This window comes from Lissotriton vulgaris, chromosome 3_1 (assembly GCF_964263255.1).
Source record: "Lissotriton vulgaris chromosome 3_1, aLisVul1.2, whole genome shotgun sequence".
NCBI classification, from domain to species: Eukaryota; Metazoa; Chordata; class Amphibia; order Caudata; family Salamandridae; genus Lissotriton; species Lissotriton vulgaris.
Genome location: NC_141689.1, coordinates 697,596,463 through 697,623,267, shown reverse-complemented (window position 1 = coordinate 697,623,267; position 26,805 = coordinate 697,596,463). Strand labels below are relative to the sequence as shown.

At 45.4% G+C, this 26,805-nt stretch overlaps 1 protein-coding gene across 1 annotated transcript in view; it reads right to left on the bottom strand.

Annotated features, from left to right (window-relative positions):
• Positions 1-26,805, bottom strand: part of FER (FER tyrosine kinase) — a 1,097,899-nt gene that overhangs the window by 986,391 nt on the left and 84,703 nt on the right. Inside the window, exon 2 of the mRNA XM_086961004.1 lies at positions 3,546-3,818. Within this exon, the coding sequence (XP_086817130.1) occupies positions 3,546-3,752 (207 nt within the window). The 5' untranslated portion in view covers positions 3,753-3,818. The remainder of the gene's footprint in view (positions 1-3,545; positions 3,819-26,805) is intronic.

The following is a 26,805-nucleotide window of genomic DNA, read 5'->3' as shown; positions in this document are numbered from 1 at the left end:
GGCAGATGGGTTGGTTAAGGAAGGGGAGTTGAGGGGCTTAGAGATGAGAACCTCCTATGATGAGCACCTTATACTTACTTATATCATTATTCTCTACCCCAGCCTTTACATATGACGAGAATACTAAGTAGTATAGTCATAATGCATGGATGACAGGGACACGTAAAACAACTATCAAGCTCTGACTTATTCCCAGTATGGAATCATATTACAGTCCAACCCCTAAACTAGGTTTGACTGCCAAGTGCTGTAGAATACTTAGGCTTGATGGCTCAAACAAACAATTGTTTGCTATGACCGCCACTCACCCTGGCTCAATCAGCAGAGGTTAGTAATAAATCAGACCCCCAAGAGACAGGATTTTAGCCAATGACTAAAGTCCTAAAAATACAAGAAAAAAGGGTTTTAAAAAACCCATACAATCAATCAATCAATCAAGGCATTTATAGAGCGCCCTACTCACCCGGAGGGTCTCAAGGCGCCTGGGGGGGGTGGGGTGGGGGGGGGGGGGGGGGGCGCTACTGCTCGAACAGCCAGGTCTTGAGCTTCTTCCTGAAGGAGAGGTGGTCTTGGGTCAGGCGAAGGTCGGGAGGGAGGGTGTTCCAGGTCTTGGCGGCCAGGTAGGAGAAGGACCTTCCTCCTGTTGCCGCTCTTCGGATGCGGGGGACGGCGGCGAGGGCGTGGTTGGTCGATCGGAGGTGGCGTTTGGGAGCGTAGAAGTTGAGGCGGTTGCTGAGGTAGCTCGTGCCTTGGCCGTGTATGGCTTTGTGTGCGTGGGTGAGGAGACGGAAGGTGATTCTCTTGTTGACGGGGAGCCAGTGCAGGTCTCTCAGATGTCCGGAGATGTGGCTGCGTCGGTGGAAGTCGAGGATGAGTCTGGCTGAGGCATTCTGGATCCGCGGGAGTCTCTTCTGGAGCTTGGCGGTGGTTCCGGCGTAGAGGGCGTTGCCGTAGTCCAGTCGGCTGGTGACGAGGGCCTGGGTGACCGTCTTCCTGGTCTCGGTGGGGATCCACCGGAAGATCTTCCGTAGCATGCGCAGGATGTTGAAACAGGACGCGGAGACGGTGTTGACTTGTCTGGTCATGGAGAGGGAGGAGTCCAGGATGAAGCCCAGGTTGCGTGCGTGGTCTGTCGGTTTGGGTGCGGTGCCCAGGGCGGGGGGCCACCAGGAGTCGTCCCAGACAGAGGGCGAGGAGCCCAGGATGAGGACTTCCGTCTTGTCTGAGTTCAGCTTCAGGCGGCTGGTCGTCATCCACTCGGCTACGTCTTTCATCCCTTCGTGGAGGTTGGTTCTGGCGGCGGCAGGGTCGTTGGTCAGGGAGAGGATCAGCTGGGTGTCGTCGGCGTAGGAGATAATGTTGAGGTTGTGTTGGCGTGCGATGGCCGCAAGGGGGCTCATGTAGACGTTGAAGAGGGTGGGGCTGAGTGAGGAGCCCTGAGGAACGCCGCAGATGACTTCCGTGGCTGCAGATCTGAACGGTGGTAGGCGTACTCTCTGTGTCCTTCCAGCGAGGAAGGAGATGATCCACTCCTGGGCTTTTATCCTGGATTCCGATGTTGCTGAGGCGCTGCACTAGGGTGCGGTGGCAAACAGTGTCGAACGCCGCGGAGAGGTCTAGGAGGATGAGGCATTTTCAACTTGCAGATACAGTGCAAATGAAACATATGTCACTTATATGGAATAACTTTAAATAAAAACAACTTTATTCGGCATTATGCCATCAAAGTACAAGCTCATTACATGAGGATAAAAATCCCATACAATTGACAATAGTAGGAGTTAAAATTCATTAAAAAAACAAATGGAATAAGATTTGGTCAAAAGAAGGAGAGAAACAGTTTGAGCACTGCCCGCAGTAATAATTTACAGCAATGTCTGTCCTATGTTCTGTATAGTTTGTAAATCTGCTTTGGTTGTCTGGGGGTAAAATTGAAATTGTAGGAAGGCTTCACACACCATTTAATCATGTTGGATGGAGACTATTTGAAACATTTCGCCATTTGTATACCATTTACTGATTTCCAGAAGGACCATCTGGCATAGATAAAGTTGGAAAAACATTTGGGTTTACCCAAATTATTTACAAAGGTAAATCAGAGTTCAGTCCACGTTTGAGAAACGTTTTAACCCTACATATCACTAGCAAACATTTCGGCATGCAATGGAACGGAATATGTGGTTTTAAGGTGTGCATTCTTTAAGCAATAATAAGGACGTGAGCCAAATTGGTTGCTTAAGATGACTTTTTAAATAAGATTACTTAATAATAAATACACGCAGAAGTAAATATACATCTATGAAATACTTGTAAGTAAAGGCCCACTTCCAGTGCAGCGCTTTTTTTGGGAGGGGGGGGGGCGGGGGGGTGGAATAGGCTTTTTTTTTTTTAAAGGTGCAGTGATCATTGTCAGCTTTACTAATCTACCGCCGTTCAGTACCTATTCAGCTATAGTAATGTAAAGTTTTGCTTTCAAACGGATAACTATTTGAGAAAAAAACATGTGTAGCCTTTGTGAATTAGAATTAAATGTTACTTTGTTGCCTTTGTGTAGAAAGCACAAACTAAATCATAGTATAATTTGAAGATGGGCTCACATATCAAGTTATACTGAATTAATATTTTTCACCCAACATGTTTCATCCGTCATTAAAATTGTTCAAGGATCCTGCCTATATACAGGTCACTTGAGTCTGTGGAAGCTTTTAATTAAGATCACATGCCAGAGACTATAGCTTCGCACTGGGCTGTAGTGATGTCTAGCAGTGCAAAGGAAGAGTTATTTTTATGTGACCAGCATCCAACATTTCACGTCGCAATCTTTGTCCTTACTGGGCGTTCTTTGTTACATAATATCGATGGTTAGTAGGATTTTGTTAAAACCAGCACAATTCTTCTCAAAAGTGAGAGAACAGCGAACGCCAAGCGCAGGAAGTGCAGCAGAAAAGTCAAGGTGTTACTGTGCGAGTGTACACTGATGGTGTAGGGCGCCTCTTATTCTGTAGAACAGCCGCATACAATCCATACACTAGTAAAACAATAAATCCCTTCCCCTTTCATTTGTAAGTATACCTCCTTGACAGTATGCATTTCACAAAGCACACACACATTAACCCTTATGTCATCAAGACACTGTGCACTGAGACTAGCTATCTGCTAAACAACTAAAAACAACATTTAACAGTTTTCCAAGAAACAAAAGTGAATGTTGGACAAGCACCTAAATATACACACGCCCACGCATATATCATGCGCCTTTTATATGCAGCTCACTGATGCAAGAAGGTGCCTCTTCAAATTCTCAGAGACCATCAACCTTCAACAATATTCGACTTCTGAACCCTCCATGTACAAATGAAACAAGAGCTCAGGGTTTAAAGCTTACACTTCATCACCTCGGCTCTTGAAGAACTGCTAGTGCACATGGGTGCAAACTAGGAAGAAAAATAAAGTCTAGAACTACCTTTATGTGTTGCTTTTTTAAATGACTGTGCTTTATTCACGAAGAAATACTAATGATGTCATATGGAGAAAAAAAATCTTACCTTAGATACGTTGCTAACATACTCCAGCTGTGAAGCACTTTCCTTGTCAACTTGGTTACAAAGGTTCTGTAAAGTGGATGCATACTCTTTATCACTTTTAATCCGCATTGCCATAAATTTCTTAACGGTTTCCAAAAGCCTCAGCTCCCAATCTTGCAGTTTTAACAAAGCATCATGTGAGCACTTCAGGTCACTTCCAAAACCCATCTTAATCACGGCACGCTCACTCCAAACGAGACAGTGGAGGCTCTCGTAGTCAGCACATATTGTTAGCTGTGAAAGAAGCAGTGTAAGAAACATACATGAATACCTACATCAGTTCCCAGGAGAGAGAATTTTAAGCAAGGAAATTCAAAACGTTTAAGCAATATTCAACACTGGCCAACTCAATTTTTTATCGGTTAAGTTGTTTAGGCCATAGGATTTTTGTCACTATCTTTAGCTCCCCCCCCCCGTTCGACAGACCTGTGACAACCCTTCCAAAAAATTGTAAATGTATGTAAGTTAGACCTGAGAAATAGAATTGTGCAACTGGACAAAATAAAGTTTTGTGCAAAAACAACACAAATTGCTGGACAGATTTATACAAACTTTGGACGTGCATATATATGGTCAAACTAAAAATATTTATTTTAGTTTTGAATAACGGTCTAGCCGTTAACAAAATACTACTACTAAAAAACAAAACACTTGCCAACAAGGGTATACGTCTACGGCCTTTGGGTGCAAATAAAAAATTGAACGTGAGCTAGCCTAATGATCAGCTGGCAAGAGCACAGAAGCAACTTTGCAGTCCATGAACTGCATCGAAAACCTCAATGTGAATTTAATTTTTTGGGGGCAATGTGAGGACAGGCTAAGTAAGCCCAACACCCATGGATAGTGAAATGATCACCCGAAAGATTAAAATGCCCTATTATAGGACTTCTACCACATGGTTTGGGGGTGCTCCATCATAGGACAATACTGGTTACAGGAATTCAACTTACTGTCGAACGTATTGGGAATCCTGATCACAGACTTGCAGAGGTTTGGTCCGCAGGGCATTCTAGATGACCCCGGGGTCCCAAGGGAGATCGGATACTTGTGGGACTTGGGACACTGATTGCATAAAGAGAGTTTGCTAAGCACTGGACATCTACTGAAGCCCCCCCCCCACCCCCGCCCCACCACCAGCGGAGTGGAAAGTGGGAATGGACCGGTGCACAAAACAAGAGGACCTCTTAATTTCGTGCGTGGGTGCCCTCGGAAACATTCAAACATATGGGGAAAATGGTGAGCCTACTACGAACTGGGTTGAATCAGTCGTGGGTGGCACTTAAGTTTTTGTTCCACTTGTTAACTATAGGATGTGCAGATGCCTATTCTTTTTCTCTTAAGGTGTGCTGGAAAACGCATGTGTAAATTGTTTCTCATGTACCATTAAAATGTTATACAAAATTTGACCTAAAAAATGCCCTATTATGGGGGAAAACTGCTACATTTAACCATAGGTTTAACAAACCCAACTTAGGCATGCTAAACAATTAACATGTTTTCATTCTCCGCCAAACTAATTCATAGACCCACGAAATATATGAAGGTAATACCAACTTGTTTTAACTTATGAATTAGGCCATCTCCTACAACAATGACGACCCTGCAGTTACATTTACATGCCAGCCATGGGTCAAGTACCCACAGGGTATCTGGAGGACAGGGCCCAACATTTTATTTGTAATTGGCAGTGGACATGGCTGCAGGCTACACCATTCTCATACAGAAAAGCATACAAGGTACAGAACATGATCAAGGGCCATGGTGGGAGGCCAAGGCCATTCTTTGGGGCCCTGGAATAGTCAGTGGTCACTGGGCAGTAACCTGTGTGGGTACGGTTTTTTACCAATGGATTTCAAGGGCCACAATAACAAATGTACTTCAACTGGGTAAACAATTTACCCATTTTGGGCAACTAACTTAACCAGTAAAACAAGGGTGAATAGGCCAGTTTAGGCAACAAAGTGGAGGGATTTTGAGACCCTGGTCTTAGGTTACTGAGCGGTAATAGTTAGTGAGTTTAGTTACTTGGGAACTTTTGAAATTTCTTATGGGGAAGTGGAGTTGTTAGTTGGAGCTCCTTTTGTCCCAATAGACAAAAGGCCACTGGTTCTCAAAGCACTTAGTCTGCGCTATGCACCATGTCTATGTTTGTATGATCTCCTTCACACACCCTTCACGCACTTGAGCCCAAGCAATCTAATATATATCTAATGTACTTATTACTTATAGGGTCTTTTCTTTCAGCCATCTTTCTTCATCCATTAGTCTCTATGCCATTCACATGTTTGTTCTGCCCACCACAGCATACAGCTTAGGGCACAGGGTCAGCATACTTCAACCACTGGCTTACTTCTCTGTGAGTGATAGCATTCAAGTCTTGCACAATGTGCGACTATACACAAATTTGTCCCCTCATGCAGTTTTACATAAATCATCCCAAACAATAGCAAATTCAAAATATAGCAGGGAACACCGAATGTATGGGCTTTGCCAATGCTTATTGTTTATTGCAGCTAATAAGAGAACTATCTTTTTCTGTCTGTTTTGTGGTATTTCCTTGATACTCCAAGTCATAATGGAGGTACGTATTATTAGCAAACTAACTGCAGAAAAAACAAAAATTAACAAACAAAAGGCACACTACTATGTTACCAGAAACTTTGTCAGTGAGAATGACCAATTGGGAGCGGTCACAACTAACGAATATCACCACCTGTATCGCAGCACCTCCTTTTATCAGATAAATAACTACTCGGGATGGAATGGCGGGCACCTAGTAGTCTAAATTTATGTTCTTGCATGGGCCGACGGCTTGGTGTAGTTGTCAGCACATGGGGGACAAAAGGTTCCAAGCATGCTGTTGCACAAGGAAGTGATGTGCCCAGTTTTGCAAAGCCACCTGCACACTTTGATTCTTGTCTGGCAACTCACAGCTTGCAGGATCCCAGTGGGATCCCAAGGATGGCCTTCAATACTAAACGCTAAAACGACCAATAATACATTCTTCCTGAAAACAGGTGGATTATTCATGGGCTTTGGAGCAGAATTCTGTGGTCAGCCTGGGAGTGGTTTGCGGGTCTTGAGAGGTTATCAGTGCATTCCGCAATCATTTAAAAAAAAAAAATCAAGACCTCATCAGAATCCCCTTAAATGAGACTCATCCTCTGGTAGTAAACACGTCTCTGCAGTTCATGGACTGGGAAATATGGGAGCTTCACATTCTATTCCAATATTATTGGTGGAGTCTCTTGAGCTTCTAGTGGAATCCTGAGAGCACAGACTAAAAGCACAAGTTACTACTTGTGTAACAATATATCTGTAAGAGACATTAGTTAGTGATAGATTCCTTACCTTAGAATATCCCCAAGCGTCAGACTGGATCCGGAAAGCTTTCGTCAGCAGTACCCCTGCGTGTCGATAGGCGTCGTAGTACGGCTCCGCATGCGTCGTATTCGCCGAGATGACGTCACTGGAGCTACTTAGACATGACACGCGCGCTGATGTCAGTTCTGTACACAACTTTCCGCGACAGGAACGCATAACCATGTAAGATACTGACCACTGGTGCATAGAAACTAGGGCCCGAAAGGATGACCTTAACCCAAGTAATCAGTTTGCAGAACGGGGAGGATGGGTGGAGCGGTATGGAATCTATCACTAACTAATGTCTCTTACAGATATATTGTTATACAAGTAGTAACTTGGGCATCTGAAATCGACATGTTAGTGATAGATTCCTTACCTTAGACTAGACTAGATACCCCAGCAATACAAACTCCGGTGGTGGGTCTGCGAATAAGATTACACCAGAAAGTCACGGAGAACAGCGCGGTCAGAGGAGCTGTCCCTCCGGACCAGACTGTCAAGGCAATAATGCTTTGTAAAGGTGTGCAGTGAAGCCCACGTGGCAGCCTGACAGATGTCTTGCAAGGGGACACAACGTCCCAATGCAGTAGAGGCTGCTGTTGCCCTGGTAGAATGGCCACGCAGCCCCACCGGAGGTTCCTTTTTAGCCATAGAATAACAGGCCTTGATACACAAGATGACCCAGCAGGAGATAGTCCTCTTGTGAACAGCCAAGCCTTTCTTGGCGCCTGCTTAGCAAACAAAAGCTGGTCATCCATCTGGAATGCTTGTGTGCGATTGAGATAAAAGGAAAGCGCACGTTTTGGATCCAGACGGTGGAGCCTCTCTTCCTCTCTGGAAGGAAGCGGAGGCGGAAAGAAATTGGGCAAGGTGATAGTCTGCCGGATGTGGAAGGCAGTGACAACCTTAGGCAAGAAGGAAGGATGAGTGCGAAGCACAACCTTGTCCGGATGCACCGACAGAAAAGGAGGCTTACAAGAAAGAGCCTGAAGTTCACTCACTCTCCTGGCAGAGGTGATAGCCACCAGGAAGGCAGTTTTGAAAGTCAGAAGACGTAAGGGACAATTGTGAAGCGGCTCAAAGGAAGCGTACATGAGATATGCCAAAACAAGATTCAAGTCCCACTGAGGCATTATAAAAGGAACAGGAGGGAACGTATGCGTAATGCCTTTCTTCAGAATCTCTGCACAACTCGGGACCTGAAAAGAGAAGGCTGATCTGGAAGCCTTAGAAAGGCTGAAATGGGCGAAAGGTAACCATTGATACTGCCCAGAGCAGAGCCTTGCTGGGCCAGAGAAGGAAGGAACAAAAGGACCAAAGAAAGAGGAACAGAAAGGGGATCCATAGTCTTGGCTGTGCACCATGCCACAAATGTGTTCCACGCGCAGGCGTATACCGATTTAGTGGAGGGACGCCTGATTTGATTTTGGAAATTTATATAGCACAGCAGTCACCCGAGGGCATCAAAGCGCTAGAGAAAGACTGCAAATAGCACACGTACAGATAAAGAATGGAGGAGCTCACTGTTTGCCAGAGAAAAGCCAGGTCTTGATGGCTTTTCTAAACGGGAGCAGAAGAGGAATATATCTAAGTGCCAAAGGTAGAGAATTCCAGAGCTTACACGCTGCCACTGAGAAAGCCCTATCCCCCCACTTCTTCTTCTTGGTCTTAGGTACCAAAAAGTTGCATATGATGCGAGCAGCAAAGTCGATGACCTAGGGAATACCAGTTAAACATGGTCTTCAGTCGTAGAGGATAGGAGGCATGCAGTGATTTATGGGCCACAGTGCTTTAAAACGGATACGCTGTTCAATGGGGAGCCAGTGTAGGAATTCCAGTCCCTTTTTAGCTGATTGTCTTTTGGGGATATCCAGAATGAGTCTTGCCAGTGCATTCTGTAGCACCTGAAGTTTATGTTGTAAGCCCTTACTAGCGGCCAGGTACAGGGCATTGCAGTTATCTAGTCTGGCCATTACAAGAGCCAGAGCTACCTGGATCCTAGCTGAATGCTGAATGAAAGGGAAGATTTTTTTAACATCCTTATAAGCCAGGAGCATGTGGAGATGTACGGTTCACTTGAGCCTTGAAGCTAAGTTCCGTGTCCATCAGGACTACCTGATTCCTGGCCTTTTCACTAGGGACGGGACAGCATCCTAAAGATTGAGGCCAGCAGTTACTGTTCCATTTGACTGTCGCTGCTCCGAATATCATCACCTCCATTTTTTCCCCATCAAGTTTAAGGTAATTAGCCGACATCCAGTTTGCTACTCCGGACATACAGCTGCGGACATTCTCTGGCAATGAGTCACACCCCTTAGGGACGGTAACCATATTTAGTGTGTCATCTGCACATGACACCACCTCTAATCCAAAAGAGTGGATTACTGTAGCGAGTGGTGCCACATACAGATTAAAAAGGGTGGGACTTAAGAAAGACCCCAGCGGGACTCCACAATGTAGTGAATAGGAGTCAGAGTGAAAAAAAATTAAATTCACCCTTTGGGATCTCCCTGTCAGAACAAGGACAAAAGGGCAAGAGCTTGATGGGATAGACCCAGACTCCGGAGTCTGTCCAGCAGCAACATAGGATAGATGGTGTCAAATGCTACTGTCAGATCCAAGAGAATTAGCACAACTCCCTTCTCTTCATCCACTGTGCGCCTGATGTAATCCGAGGCTAAAACTAGGGCAATTTCTGTACCGTGATGCCTTATGAATCCAAACTGTGATTAATTGAGCCAGGATTGCCTGGCTGCCAGAATGACATCACAGACTTTGGGAGGCAAGCCAAATGGAATCAACTGTCACAGCTCAATCTCCACGCATGTAGGTGGAGGCCTGGGCAGGTTCGGGTGAAGAACGGTTCCCTGCTGCGACAAAAGATTCTCCCGCAGAGGCAGTTGGATCGGGGGATCCAGGCTCATACTGAGTAGCTCTGGATACCAAACTCTTCGAGCCCAGTCCGGAGCCACAAGGATGACTTGGGCCCGGTCGCGTCTGATCTTCAGAGCTCTGGGCAGAAGTGGTATAGGCGGAAAGGCATACAACAGACCACTCGAGACGAAAAGCATCATTAAGCGAGTGCCGCCTTGGAAATTCTAACACGCAGAACTGATGAGGTATACACCCGTTACAACGCATCTTTTACAACTACCTACTATTACAACGCATCTTTTACAACGCATACCATTACAACGCATTGCGCTGGGGGGCGCTCTAGGATAGGGAATAAGTATAATTTACTATCCAACACCTTCCCTAGTGTCCACGGGGACTGGAGTTAGAATAGTAAATTATACTTACCACTATCCAGCACCTCAAAGCGCTATGCGTTGTAATGGTATGCGTTGTAATGGTCGCGTTGTAATAGTAGGTAGTTGTAACGGTATGCGTTGTAACATGGTACATCCACTGATGACATTGTGCGTTCTCTTCGGTGGCGACTAGATCTAACCAAGGCTCTCCCCACTGTTGGAAGAGACCTTGCGCCACCTCTGAGTGAAGACACCATTCGTGATCAATCAGACACCGGCGGCTGAGTTAGTCCGCCCTGGCGCTCAAAGAACCTGCCAGGTGTTGAACCGTCAAGGAAATGCTGTGACGCTCCAGCCATGTCCAGAGGCGCAGGGCCTTCTGACATATGGTCCACGACCCCACTCAGCCCTGTTTGCTGCAATACCACATGGCGGTGGTGTGGTCCATGAACACCTGCACTACCTGCCCCCTGACAACGGGGAAGAATGCCTTCAGTACAAGAAGAATCGCCCAAAGCTCCAGAAGGTTGATATGGAGCCAGGACTCGACCGGAGACCAGAGGCCTCTGATCTCCACCTCTCCCATGTGGCCGTCCCATCCCTGAAGGGACGCATCTGTCACCAGTGTGTGCTCCGGTTGGGGAAGGGAGAGGGATCTGCAGCTGACCCAATGCTGATTCATGAGCCACCACTAAAATTGTTGTTCAGCGCCCTCCGAGATCTGGACGTAATCGGACAGGTTTCTTAATGCTGCGCCCACTGGAACTTCAGGTCCCACTGCAGAGCCAGCATATGCCACCTGGCATGGGGGGTCAGCAGGACGCAGGAGGCCAGGAGTCCCAGCAGCCCCAAGGTCTTCCTGACCGAAACCTAGGACAAGGGCTGAAAGATCGGAAGCATAGCCCGAATGTCCTGTACTCTCTGTTCGGGAGGATAAATCCAAAACTGCGCTGTGTCCAGCACCGCTAAGCTGAAGAGGATCTTCTGAGAGGGAATCAGGTTCGACTTCGGCACGTTGAGGGAAAATCCCAGCAAATGCAGGAGGTCGGCTGTAATCTGGAGGCGAGCCCGCCTTGAACAACTAGTCTTCGAGATAGGGGAAGACTGAAACACCTGATCTGCGCAGATGAACTGCGGCCACCGCCATTACTTTCGTGAACACCCGAGTGGCGCTGGTTAGGCCAAAGGGGAGCACAATGAACTGAAAATGCTCCTGGCCCACAGTGAATCGTAGGTAACGCCGATGGGCAGGCAGGACGGGAATATGAAAATAAGCATCCTGCAGGTCCAGGGCCACCATCCAGTCTTGTGGGTCGAGAGCAGACAAGACCTGAGAATGATTGAGCATCTTAAACTTCTCCTTCCGGAGGAAGGAATTAATGTTCTGAAGGTCTAAGATAGGACGTAGAACCTTGTCCTTCTTTGGCACAAGAAGTAGTGGGAGTAACAACCACACCCTACTTCTGGCGTCAGAGCGCGCTCGATGGCCCCCTTGGCCAAGAGAGCCGCAACTTCCTGCTGGAGAAGTGCCAAATTATCCCCCAACATGCAGTGGAACTGCAATGACATGGCTGGGGCGGTAGACTCGAAGGGGGGGGGGGGGGGTAGACTCAAAGGGGAGGGGGTAGCCCCTTCGAACAATCTCCAGAACCTACCTGTCTGATGTATTGGTGCGCCAGTGGAGGAGGTGATGACAAATTCTGCCCCCCACTGGCGTCTGGTGGGCCTGAAAAACCGGACTAGGAAGTTGTGGTGGAACTGGCAGCAGGAGTGTTGGTGGACTGACCCCGCACGCTGGCCCTGTGACCCGCCTCTGCAAGCCCCACATCCGCCGCTGCGCTGGGACTGTTTCTGCACAGGCTTGTTCTGAAAGGAAAGTGTTTGCACGCCTCGTCTGGAGATTCGAAAGGAACGCAAATTGGAAGTGGAAGGAGTACGTGCAGCCGAAAGGCCTAAGGACCTGGCTGTGGCCCGAGAGTCCTTAAAACGCTCCAATGTGGAATCCGCCTGATCACCAAAGAGGCGGGTGCCATAGAAGGGCATGTCCATCAAAGTATTCTGGACATCTGCAGAAAAGCCAGTCATCCTCAACCAGGCATGACGACGGAAATCGCCCTACCCAGCGAATCAGCGGTATTAAGTCCACACATATAGTGAACTTGGCAGCATCTCTTACCTCTATAAGAGGTCGGGAGAGAACTGTCCGAGGCTCCTCTGGACACTGAGATAGCACCTGCTCAACCGCATCCCATACAGAATGGGAATAGCGGCCCAAGAGACAGGCAGTGTTCACAGACCGCAGTCCAGAACTTGCGGAAGAATAAATCTTCTTGCCAAACTGGTCCAGTCTCTTGGATTCCTTGTCTGATGGAGCAGAAGGAAACGCACACGGGGACATGGAGGCCTGAACCACCAAACTTTCAGGTGTGGGGTGCTGGGTGAGGAAGGCAGGGTGGCTCAGAGCCGGGCGATGACTTCGACCCACACCCTTATCCGCAGGAGCCCCTGTGTTGGGGCAGGGACCAAGTGCCCAAAAGCATATCAGAAAGAGCCTCATTAAACGGCAACAGCGGTTCTGTAGAAGAAGAAGCTGGCCGAAGCACTTCAGTCAGTAGGTTGGTCATGACAGCCACTGTAGGAAGCTCCAGGCCAAGAGCCTCGGCCGCACTACGTAGCAGAGCGGAAAAGGAACCACTCTCCTCCATAGTAGCTGAAGGGGATAGTGAATCAGGCGTCAGTGTGTAATCCGGGCCACCAGCCTCCGCCTCCTCATCCCAGTCGGGGACGGACTAGCACTGTGCTGCGAGAGGGTCTTCAAACGCTTCCCAATCCTCCCTTTCCTGCACGAGGGGACAAGGACGTGGGTGAATGAAAGGGTAAAAGTCCCCCATTGGCATTGGAACCGGCGCCGGAAGACATCCCTCCGGCACCATGTTGACGTTGGAAAAGAAGTCAACGCCGGCATCGGCCGCCGGCGACGTCAATGCCAGTGAGGGCCATTCGGGGTCCACTGGCAAGAACGGGGAAGCCACAGCCAGGGCCATGGAGGCCTCTGGGTGTCGACGTCGGGACCGGAGCAGTTGAGTAACGCGGAAAAGTGGGGCCCGAAGGCGATCCAACGGGGCCGCAGAGGCTGAAGATACGTGCCATTGCAGACACAAACTCTTGCAATTCGGCTGGAGCTGCCGATGGACCCGGGAAAGGTGGGTAAGCCAACGGTAACTGCTCAGGCTCCGGCGGAGCCGCTGGGGCGGTGCAAAGTGCCCTCTCACCTGTGTTCCACGACCAGAGAAAGGATGACTAAGAGCGACGACGCTTCTTCGACTTTTTATGCTTTGCCTTACCTGACTCCGAGAGTAAAGACTTCGAATGGAGGTGCTTGATCCGCAACCGGGCCTTCGACCTCCCACGAGACCTGGACCTGGAACGATGTGGGGCAGACTCCCGGGCCTCCAGCCACTTTCGGGACCGCTCCCGCATGTTTTCGGGGCCATGGCTCGGCAGTGGAAACAAAAGTCGGTGTCATGGTCACGCCCCAGGCAGATGAGACACTCACGGTGCGACTCAGTCAGCGACATCATGCGTGGACAGGCCTCACAAAGCTTGAAACCGGGCATCCCTATGCACGAGAATTTAGTTTTACTTACAATTTAATCAAACAAACACTTTAGTCAACAAGTTTACGGGGTACCGCTCTCTCCGGATCTGCGCTTGCTGGTGTGGAAAAAAAAAGAACTGATGTAGCTCCACTGACGTCATCTCGGCAAATACGATGGCAGCCACGCAAGCGGAGCATACGACGACTCCTATCGAAGCGCAGGGGTACTGCTGACGAAAGCTTTCCGGATCCAGTCTGACGCCTGGGGATATTCTAACGTAAGGAATCTATCTCTAACATGTCTCTTTCAGATACCATTACATATCAGTCTGGCAAGCTTGGTCCTGCTGGCGTATGGTACCCTATTTCAGCAAGTACACATCTTCAACTTCATTTTCAGAAACACAGGGCATGCTGTTCAGGAATTTCTATCACTGGGGCTACTTGGGTGTGACATAATAGGATGGACAGATTAGTAGTTGCAGGGTGCTGCTAGGTAAGCCGTTTGCTAAAAAGGGCCTGGTTGACCAGAGTGCTAAGTATGCTAATTTATGGTACAAGTTTAGAACATTTGTTCAGGAGTAGACCGGATTATGAGGATCTTCTAGGAAATAGGTCATCAAATATGTCATACTGCTTTGCTTGGTACTCTGTAAGAGACTGTGAGACATTAGGACAATAGACGTGAATCCTAGAGTCTATTTCCCAGAAGTGGTCGGTTACATATAGAGTACAACCAGTCAAACATTAGCTTAGTGTTTATTCGAGTTTTACAGAACACAATCTGTTTTGTGAGGTTAGGTGCCCTAAGAATATGGATGTGACCAGTTTTCTACGGGACAGTTTCTAATCATTATCAGTGAACGGATGTATGACGTTACAACGCATACTTTTACAACGCATACCATTACAACGCAATTTTTACAATGCAGGATCCTTTACAACAAATGCCTTTACAACGCATGACATTACATAGCAGATGCTATTACAACGCATGCCATTACAACGTAAGTATAGGTAAATATATTTTTTTATGTAATTAAAAAATATTTAATTAATTTTATTTATTAAATTAATTTTTTATTAATTTATTTGTATATATATATATATATATATATACATATATATATATATATATATATATATATATATATATATATATAATATATATATTCACTTCGACAACGCTCCTACTGCAACCCTTCGCCTTCGTGGGTGTGGCTCGAGCCGGCGGAGCAGCCGGAATCAATATGCAAAAGTAACGGCGTTCCTCACGAGCACTCAGACAAGGATCACACAGCAAACCACAGGGTTACCAAGATGATAGATTTATTCCTCCATAAATCTCGTCGTGATGCGTTTCGCACTCCAAAGAGTGCTTGATCACACAATTTGCACCGAGTTCAGTTACATTATTTATGTTAGTTGCACCATAAACAACAAGAAAGGACTCATGATTTAGACCAGTCTAGTACGTTTACACAACTATGGAGGCCATATTGAAATGGTGTATATCATATAAATTAACGAGTTAATACACAAGTAGGAATGAGTTAATTCCACTCCCCTACTCAATCACTGTTCATAAATGTTTTTTCAAATTCATCACAATGATTCTACGCAAAAAAAAACTTGTGTTGTTAGATAAACCGCTATTGATAATGCGGACACATAATATAAAGGAAATTAATAACATAATGCGTTATATCAACAGGTTAAATGATAAGCCTTGAAACCCATGATTGTGAATATATAGTGGTAAACTACCTAGTAGTCATTATTGCGGGACTCCTCCCTGTGTGCGTCATGCTAGGCTGTACTGTAGTCATGGCTACGTGTGGTAAACAAGACCTGCTCGTGTCCAGTGTTCGGATCCCGCAACCACTGGTTACGATGTAGATTTATAAACCTCTATATAGTAGCCCAAATTGTCGGGAGTGCAGGTGAAGGGCGAGTTGCAGAGATTTCCGTTAAGGTCATATTACGGAACTCTTCCCCCTGAGTGTTAAGCTCCGGCGGTAGTCATGGCTACCCGAGCTATCCACTGTCTGCACGCAATTGTGCATTATGTGTCCCTCTGGTTAGTGAGAAAGGGGGGGGGGATTGAGGGTATCATACTCTGGTTAGTGAGAAGGGGAAAGCCCCCCTGAGAAGCTCACCAATGACAGTAAGCGATTGCGCCATTGTCATGTAGTCCATCCTAGTTAATGGAATGGACCTGTGCCCTCGAGGATACCAACTCCGGAGCTCAATAGAGTCCCAAGAAGATATGGTGCAAAGTTGGGGTTACTATATGTGTATTACTGCATACAACATATGTGATGTAAAACTCTGGTGCATACATGATATGATTAAAATACAATTCTACTTTCAAAAATGGAAGAGGAGAAGAGGGGAAGATCACAGTACAGGTTTAGATGAATCATGTTATTCTTATTCTGACATCTCCCTCGTTTAGGTTATCTGTAAAGAGACAGAGAGAGCACAAGTGTAAGAAAGGAAGGGAACTGGACAATACTAAAGTGAGTGCAGATGATACCAATTATACTTTGACTTTACAGAGTATAGTTATTCCAAACACATAGCACAAACACATTTCATTCTTGTAAGTGTACATTGTATTCTTCGTCCATGTTATGCCCCTTCGGGTAACGAGTACAAAGGCTAATTATGTATTTGGATTCCTTTTGTCTTAATTTTAGTAAACGATTACCTCCTCTGGGGCCTATGTTAACCTGTTCCAGCACGAAATAAGTAAGTTTTTTGGGATCAGAGTAGTAATGGCTCTCGAAATGGCGTGCTATCGGATACTGTTGGTCTAGGTTACTAATAGCTCTGGTGTGTTCCAACACTCTTTTTTTCGCCATATGTGTCGTGCTCCCTATATACATTAGATTGCAAGGACGAGAGCCATCACTACTCTGATCCCAAAAAACGTACTTATTTCGTGCTGGAACAGGTTAACATAGGCCCCAGAGGAGGTAATCGTTTACTAAAATTAAGACAAAAGGAATCCAAATACATAATTAGCCTTTGTACTCGTTACCCGAAGGGGCATAACATGGACGAAGAATACAATGTACACTTACAAGAATGAAATGTGTTTGTGCTATGTGTTTGGAATAACTATACTCTGTAAAGTCAAAGTATAATTGGTATCATCTGCACTCACTTTAGTATTGTCCAGTTCCCTTCCTTTCTTACACTTGTGCTCTCTCTGTCTCTTTACAGATAACCTAAACGAGGGAGATGTCAGAATAAGAATAACATGATTCATCTAAACCTGTACTGTGATCTTCCCCTCTTCTCCTCTTCCATTTTTGAAAGTAGAATTGTATTTTAATCATATCATGTATGCACCAGAGTTTTACATCACATATGTTGTATGCAGTAATACACATATAGTAACCCCAACTTTGCACCATATCTTCTTGGGACTCTATTGAGCTCCGGAGTTGGTATCCTCGAGGGCACAGGTCCATTCCATTAACTAGGATGGACTACATGACAATGGCGCAATCGCTTACTGTCATTGGTGAGCTTCTCAGGGGGGCTTTCCCCTTCTCACTAACCAGAGTATGATACCCTCAATCCCCCCCCTTTCTCACTAACCAGAGGGACACATAATGCACAATTGCGTGCAGACAGTGGATAGCTCGGGTAGCCATGACTACCGCCGGAGCTTAACACTCAGGGGGAAGAGTTCCGTAATATGACCTTAACGGAAATCTCTGCAACTCGCCCTTCACCTGCACTCCCGACAATTTGAGCTACTATATAGAGGTTTATAAATCTACATCGTAACCAGTGGTTGCGGGATCCGAACACTGGACACGAGCAGGTCTTGTTTACCACACGTAGCCATGACTACAGTACAGCCTAGCATGACGCACACAGGGAGGAGTCCCGCAATAATGACTACTAGGTAGTTTACCACTATATATTCACAATCATGGGTTTCAAGGCTTATCATTTAACCTGTTGATATAACGCATTATGTTATTAATTTCCTTTATATTATGTGTCCGCATTATCAATAGCGGTTTATCTAACAACACAAGTTTTTTTTTGCGTAGAATCATTGTGATGAATTTGAAAAAACATTTATGAACAGTGATTGAGTAGGGGAGTGGAATTAACTCATTCCTACTTGTGTATTAACTTGTTAATTTATATGATATACACCATTTCAATATGGCCTCCATAGTTGTGTAAACGTACTAGACCGGTCTAAATCATGAGTCCTTTCTTGTTGTTTATGGTGCAACTAACATAAATAATGTAACTGAACTCGGTGCAAATTGTGTGATCAAGCACTCTTTGGAGTGCGAAACGCGTCACGACGAGATTTATGGAGGAATAAATCTATCATCTTGGTAACCCTGTGGTTTGCTGTGTGATCCTTGTCTGAGTGCTCGTGAGGAACGCCGTTACTTTTGTATATATATATATATATATATATATATATATATATATATATATATATATATATATATATATATATATATATATATATATATATATATATTTAAAAAAATAGTATAGGTGTTTAAAAATAAGATTCTAACTCCAGGGGGGGTGTACTAGTAGGGTAAGTGCTGGATAGTGTAGGGGTAAAAATTACTTTAATTTTTAAAGAACTATTTTTAATAAATATTAAAATTTATTTATTTAATTTATTTAAAGTATTTTTTTTAAACTGAACCCTTAAAATACCCCTGTACCCCATAACCCAAACCTAGCCCTGAATCCTAAAAATACCCCTGTACCCCAAAACCCAAACCTAGCCCTGAACCCTAAAAATACCCCTGTACCCCATAACCCAAACCTAGCCCTGAACCCTAAAATTACCCCTGTACCCCAAAACCCAAACCTAGCCCTGAACCCTAATACCCCTGTACCCCAAAACACAAACCTAGCCCTGAACCCTAAAAATACCCCTGTGCCTCATAACCCAAACCTAGATCTGAACCCTAAAATACCCCTGTACCCCAAAACCCAAACCTATATCTGAACCCTTAAAATACCCAAACACCCCAAAACATATACCTCAGTACCCCAAAACATATACTCCTATACTCATACTTACTTTTTAAAATTACTTAAATTAATGTATTTAATTTATTTTTAATATTTTTTTAATTAATTAAATAATTTTTGTAAATTAACCCCTTGCATGCTGATGACGAACCCCAGCCGTCATGCACTACGGTGCTCGTGTGCTGATGACGGCTGGGGTTCGTCATGGCCCGCCCCTGTTCATTTGTTTACAGCACAGGGGCGGAAACGGGCCAGCAGTGAAGGGGTTAAATAAATGTTTTAAAAAAAAGATAAACTTACCTATACTTACGATGTAATGGGATGCGTTGTAATAGCATCTGCGATGTAATGTATGTGTGTATAGGCATTTATATAGCGCACTACTTACCCGGAGGGTCCCAAGGCGCTTCGACCGCTGCAAAACCCTTCCTGGCTTCCCTGAGAGATGGTCCCTTAATGGGTATCTCCAGGGTGAGACCAGGCATCCCCGGCGGTCTGGTGGGGCCGTTAGTGAGGATGAGGCAAGCTAATGCCCAGAGTTGCCGAGTGTGATCGCTGATCAGAGTGGGCACCGAGGCGAGAGAATTATCGAGTCCGCTGACCCTGGTCCAGAAACCTGCCGCGCCGGGAATCGAACCCTGGTCCCAGGCCGTCCTCTGCTCTCGAGTCTGCCGCCTCTAACAGCGTTGTAAAGGCATTCGTTGTAATGGATCCTGCGTTGTAGTAGTTGCGTTGTAAAAGTAGTTTGTTGTAATAGTTGCGTTGTAACGGTTGTTTCCCTCAGTGAACTCTATCCACCAGTATCTTTAAATTCCCTAAGTAGATGGCAGTCATATTTGGACACCATAGTTTTTGGTGCTTTGGCTCATGGAGCTAAAGATATTAAAACTTTCGTGGCTTGAGTCTGCTTGGAGTACAAAGTCAGGTTTAGCAACCTAGTCAGAAGAACTGAATTTAAGTAGTTCTATTTCAAACTAATATATTATGTAGCCTTATCGTTCGTAAATGAGCACTGAATAGCCATACTTTATGCCTCTTGTCCTAACACAGAATAAAGATCTTCGTTGCGATCAAAAGAGAAATAGAGACTGGACTCTGCTTTTAACACAGAGGTACCCACCGACTATTACAATTCTTATGAGTTACGTAATCTGAGGGCAATGGTTAGATGTTGGGAATGTACCTAGGAGGAGGCTGTACCTCTTGCAAAGATTTATTTCACAAAGTCCACCTCAACTCCACATGGATGCCCAGGAGCAACGGCGGTCACAACTTGAGACAGATGACAGAAATGGAACATAGAATGTAGTCAAGGTTACATGGTTACTTATAGAAAGAATGAAGTAGTTTAAACCAGCCTTGTTACTGTGCAGAACTCTAAGCGTACATTAAATGCATAAGTGTTAAATGACAATGAAGTAAAATCACACTACATAGATCTCTTTTTTATTAAAGTCCTTGTGTCATTCTGAAATAATGGCTTGAACAATCAAAATCAAAACTATTATTTAACAAATCATTGAATTTCCGTGAAAAAGATTTCCCAGTTCACATCCTTTCCATTCACTCAATTAGATCCTTTGAAGATTTCAAACACAGCTCTGAATCAATATGAGTAGTATATAGTGATACCTTCACTTCAAATCTGGCCTTAATTTTGACAGTTCCGGCCAGGATTCCTGGCCGGAAATGTGATGGGTCTAGTCTTAAATATGACAGCTCTAGTCACGGGAAATTTGACATCTCTGGCTGGAAACCCTGGCCTTAAATTTTGACAGGGCCTGGGCGCAGGCTGGTGGCCTGAAACAGGCCTGGTTTTAAAAGGGGTGACATGTTGGGATATTCTCAAGAAGTAACAGTTATGTTTAAAAGTGTATAAGAAAAGTGTGTGCATGTAGGGTGGAAATGTCTGCATGTTTAAAACTGGGGGTTGCAGACAGCTGTAGGCTGAACAACTGCTGAGCAGGCCTGAGTCCACAGCCCAGGGTGTGGGAGGTGTTTTGTGGGAGGTGTTTTTTATGTTTGAAAAAAAGGATCTTTCTGTAGAAGTAACTGTTTGTAAAAGGGGAGCTTTTAAAATGTAGTTGTTGGGAAACACATAGGCTGTTTTAAAAAGCACCAACCATGTTCACTTTTCCCAGGGAGGCTTGGGCCTGTTATAAAATAATAAACCATTGCCACCCTGTGCTTTGAGATGTTGAAAAAGACAGATGTCGTGTAGTGGCAAATCTTCCCATGAGAACCTGAAACAGGGTGCCAACTGTTAGGATGTAATTCACACACCCCCAAAGCCCCTGGTCCCATACGTGACATGCTGGCAGGAATTGTGACAGTTTAGGCCCAAACTTGATGACTCTGGCTGGAAAGATGTCAGTTTAGGCCCAAACTTGATGACTCTGGCTGCAAAGATGACATGTGATGGGTTTAGTGCTGGGACAAGAGCCTGTTCCCGGGGGTCCCCACTTCCCAGGAGCAGGACCAAACAGCTTTAACATATGAGGCCCATTATAAAAATGTCTAGAAGATTTAGATATGTTTGCGATGGCCACCCCAGCACGGGCTCAGCACAGATAGACCATGAGTGTAAGTAACAGATGTATACAGCATAATGTACAAGGATAGAAAAAAAGTTCCCAGTCCAAAGACCCCCATGACATTGTTCTAAAACCCCTCAAGTCATAAAGGGTGTGGGGGCTTCTAACTAGCATGCATGGACAGGTATAAAAAGGCCCCTTAAGGAACACTGCCAAACACCCATTCTTTGTATTACTATTGCAATAGATATCAAGAGCCCCTTAAGGAACACTGCCAAACACCCATTCAAAAAACTCTGGGAGCGACTGGCGTGGATTGCTTTTTGCTGCACCTTGTGGACTCCTTCACCAACAACCAAGTCAAGAAACCTTTGGGATTGCCTGGCGTGGATTGTTTTTTTTTTGCTGCACTTTGAGGATTTCTGCACCAACAAACCCTTCAACACCCTTGGAGAGTGAGTGGATTGTCGTGGAGTCCCAGCGCCAACCCTTGGATCTTAAGGCCAGAATGGACCTGAGCAACTTCTCCCAAATTGAAGCCGCCTGTGACAATTTAAGAAAGGTAAATAAAGCATGGCGCAAGGATGTATGTGTATGTGGTATTTAAAGTATACAAAACTGAAGTTTTGAAAATGCTAAATAGTACTTTGTAAACTGTTAATGTTTAAGGCGCTGCAACATGTTTAATGTGAATAATGGTACCAATGAAGTTTTTTACAAGACGCGAAATGTAATGTAAATGTATTTAAAAAGAATAAAGGTGATGTTGAAGGTTTGAGTTTAAAGCTATGTGTGTATGTATTTAATGTTAATAGAGGAGGTGTTGTTGGGCTGGCGCAGAGTTTGCAGGGTTTGTATTTAAGGGGCATAATGTTGTAGGCCTTAGGAGGGTACATGCAGAGGGGGAAACGTGTATTTTACAGAGCATAGAAACATTTTACCAGGATGCTGAACATTTAATGCTAATAAATGTTAAAGGCTTTGAGGTGTTGGTATTGCAAGCTTACCAGAGGGTCTTTAAATAATATACATTGCATACATATGAAAATAAATAATGCATTGTTGTACTCACCAAGCCGTTGTTTTGAGGGTGTGAAGTATGGGTCTGGATCCTTAAAAGAGAGTCTGCATGGGGTCCTTCAGTATGCGTGGTGCTGAGTGGGCTCTGGGAGTGGGCTCCATGGTCCTGGGGTTTAGGGGTATGAGGCCCTTTTAAAATAAGCCCCTGAGCCCGCTTCTCCATGGCGCTGCTCGGGGGGAGGAGGGGGCGGGTGATGTGTTCCTGGTGTCCCCGTGGCTCCTGGGGCCCTTGAGCTGCTTATTTTATTTTACAAACAAATGCCCCAAGAGCCCGCTTGCGGCAGGCGCTGGTCAGGGGGTGCGAGGGTCCTGGTGTCCTGGGGCTCAGGGCCCCGAATGCCGCTCTGTGTTGCATTTTTTTCTAAAAATGCCCCCGAGCCCGCTTGCACAAGGCGCTGCTCGGGGGTGTTGTGGGGCTGGCTCTGTGTGTCCCGGGGCTTCCGTGGCCCGAGTTTTGCCGCTTTTTTTTTCTAAAATGCCCCCGAACCGCTTGCAGATGGCACTGCTCGGGGGTGTTGTGAGGCTGTCTCCGGGGTCGTGCTGGTCCTCTGCAGGGTCCTGGGGCATTCCCAAACAGCCCACGTGGATCCCTCGGGTCAGCGGCGGCATGGCGGCTGAGTGCTTCGCCGGGGCTGCTGCGCAAGGCCTGCACCAACTCATCACTGACGGGAGGGCCTTGCACAGCAGTCTTGTGTAAGTTACATTTATTTATGCGCTTTTATATAGCGCGGACTTTACCCGAAGGCGTCAGAGCGCTTCACAAAAGGAACAGAAAAATTACAAATGTTGAAAAAAACAAAAGCAGACGATAAGATACATGAGGTAAAAGTGACAATTGTGAGCAAACAAAATACATGAGGTAGCAAAACAGTGTGTTACAAGAGAAAAGTGACGTGTAGCAAGTTACAAAAGGGTACAATACACAGGTACAAGGATAATACTGCAAAACAAATTGGCAAAAGTGACCTTTTGTGAGCAAACAAAATACATGAGGTAGCAAACGGAGCAGACGTCAAGATACATAAGAAAAAAGTGACATGTGTGCAGGGGTGCAAGAGAAAACAAGTACAATTAGCGGCATAATACTGCAATATAAAGTGTGTGTGTGTGTTAGTGTGGGCGTGTTAGTGTGCGTGTTAGTGTGCGTGTGTGTGTGTGTGTGTGTGTGTGTGAGCGTGTTAGTGTGCGTGTTAGTGTGCGTGTTAGTGTGCGTGTTAGTGTGCGTGTTAGTGTGCGTGTTAGTGTGTGTGTGTGTGTGTGTGTTAGTGTGCGTGTTAGTGTGCGTGTTAGTGTGCGTGTTAGTGTGCGTGTTAGTGTGCGTGTTAGTGTGCGTGTTAGTGTGCGTGTTAGTGTGCGTGTGTGTGTTAGTGTGTGTGTGTTAGTGTGTGTGTGTTAGTGTGTGTGTTAGTGTGTGTGTTAGTGTGTGTGTTAGTGTGTGTGTTAGTGTGTGTGTTAGTGTGTGTTAGTGTTAGTATCCTTGTGGGGACTTGGGTGTGATAATACACTCAAGCGGCGAGGACTTGATTGCTCTGTGGGGACCTGAACCCAAGTCCCCAAAAGTTAAAGTCTTCTAAATGATTTTAAATGAGTTCATAAACATCTGTACCAATTGTTACACATTTTAAAAAAAATTGCCTTGTGGGGACCTGTGTTTCAGAAAGTGTGTTTATATTATTTTTTGCTCGCTCTGCCCCCGTATACCGGAGGTGGTACTGCAGCCTTAAACACACTTAGCATATTAAACACACTTCAGCAATTGGATTACATCTTGCAACAAAGAAGATAGTGATTTTAAAGAAGCATACCAATTAGAAAACATAATACATGAATACAAATGCCTTTTTAAATGTATATAACCCTTTTTCCTTTTTTTTTTTTAGAAACAAATTAATCTACTGATGTTGCACTTTTAATTTTTGGGTGGCTATTTTCTTTTGAAAAGCATAGACATGCAAAATTAAGAGAAGCCTATTTTTTTTACATTTCAAACACCCACTTTAGCCACTGACTCGTGCATTGACAGTCAATACAGTTTGCATGTTTGCATGGGTGCTGCACTGCATTATGCAAAATGCGCTAATCTGTCCCGAACTTACTGTGTAGCACACAAGGTGCATCCTTTAGCCATGCACACAGAGCATTCCGTCTCTCACTGTGCATCATATGATATATGCAGCCCCCTCCATACATGTGCTTCATGCTTCCTATCAATTAATGTGTAGCACACAATGTGAGCAGCCTCCAGATTTGATGTGCACAGAGCATTTCAGCTGTGGAACTGCAGGAATTTTTGTGCATTCTCCTCCATGCGTGCCCACTGTGTTCCATCAAGCAGTCTACAGTAAAGGATGTCAGCAGCCTTGCCTCCGCCATCCATGTGCACACTGCCTTCCATCATTTACTGTTCAATACAAAATATGTGCAACCCCATTATCCATGTGCGCACTAGCTCCCAGCATTTACTGGGAAGCACAAAATATGTGCATCCTCCTCTATTCATGGGCAGACCACTTTCCATTAAACACTCTACGACACACAATATTTGAAGCATCCTTTGTCCATGCGCCCACTGCATTCCATCACTCACGGTGCAGCACAGAATTTGTGCAGTCTCTGCCATCCATGTGCATGCCACTTTCCATCTCTTACTCTACAGCACCCATTGTGTGCAGCCTCTGCCATCCAAGTGTCCACTACAGGCCATCAATCACTGTGCAACACACAGTGTGTGCAGCCTCCTCCATCTCCTAGGGTTTGAGCCTCATAGCCTGCCCCTGTTTTTTCCGCCTAACCGACAGGACCACTCTCTGAGATCCTGACCGTGTAGAGCAGCTTTTCCTACTCTTGTAGGTGATAGGTTGTGTATGTAAGGGAAGAGGTGTTGTGCAGTGACCAGGGTACCCGACTCTGGACCACAGGGTTCACAGTTCGGTCCCTGGCCCCAGCAGCAGGTTAGCCCCGAGCCATGTGACTCTGGGCAATAACTTGCTTAATCTTCCAAACACCCCCCCCAGCGTCAGGACATCTCTCCGGAGGTAGCTGTGCGTGTTATCAAATGCTGGCATTTATTTATGCTGCTGCTCTGACAGTTTCTACGGTGATGCAACCTTCATTGCAGCTGAGCTGTGGAATACAGATGTATTATCATACATCGTGCACCATGTCATCGCGGGCTTTAACCCCCCGGTGAATACTTAGCAAAGCCCAACACTTCGCCATCTTTTACTTCGAACGTTGTTAGAACGGCAATGCATTGATTCCTATTGGCAAGCATGAAAGATCGCTGGCGCTTTAATCGCACACGTCATGACAACGTGATACATAATTATGCACACATTTCTTCTATTTAATTAATACAGGTCGCCGACCCCGACAGTTTTAAGATAGACACACACGCACCAGAAAGTAGGCCAGCAAGCTTAAGTAAGCTATGCAATTTTAATTTTATTTGCACAGCGCATGATTTAAGATTTAAACTAATGCAGCCAAATGGATTTGTCTTCTTTGCTATATGATTTTTTCATTGAAAGTAACATTTCTCTGTGTTTATGATGGTAATAGTGCACATTTTCCAGAACGTACATAATCGCCTCCGAAATGAAAATGGAAAAGTTAACAATCTCATTACTGTGAAATCAAAAATCTTCATTCGGCAGATAAAGAAGGTACTGGATGAATTGGGATTTTGAGTAATGCAGAAAGAATGCACATCTGAACGTTTTCCCACGTACACATTTACCTAGGAGAGACTGGCAAAACGTGCAAGAGTAAACATAATGGAATTTTTGCAGAAGTACACATTTCTGCGAGTATTCCTCTTTTCTCATTTTTTAACACTGGTAATACTGCTGCAGTACCTCCTCCAGAGATAAAGGCACCCTGCTATATCGAATTCTGGTAGTGGTATTACCAAATCTCTGACGCCTGTCAAATCACCTGCCTTTGATGGGAGTCCTATGCACTGGAGGGTCTCACGCCTGCGCATGCTCCAAAAACCTCGATTTGTCACATGCCAGGACCAGCATACTGATTTGTGCTATCGACTCCGGCAGTTCTGCAACCAAACTCTGGTAAGGCTGTCTGCTGACAGACAGTTTCACGCTCCCAAGTAAAGTGCAGTAGCGAGAGGTCATGGGTAGAAAACCTGGCCTGGCAGGGATAAGGGCCAAAGTCAAAACTGTGCATTAAACACGAGGCATTAAATATTCCAGGAATGGAAACATGTAATTTCGCAGTTTTAAAAAAACAGAATTCCCGCAACTGATGTGAGTGTTGGCATGGACAAAAGCACCACTTGACTCATCAGCCAAGCTGCTGCATAGGGTTGAGAGGGGTGGCGTCGAGAGAAC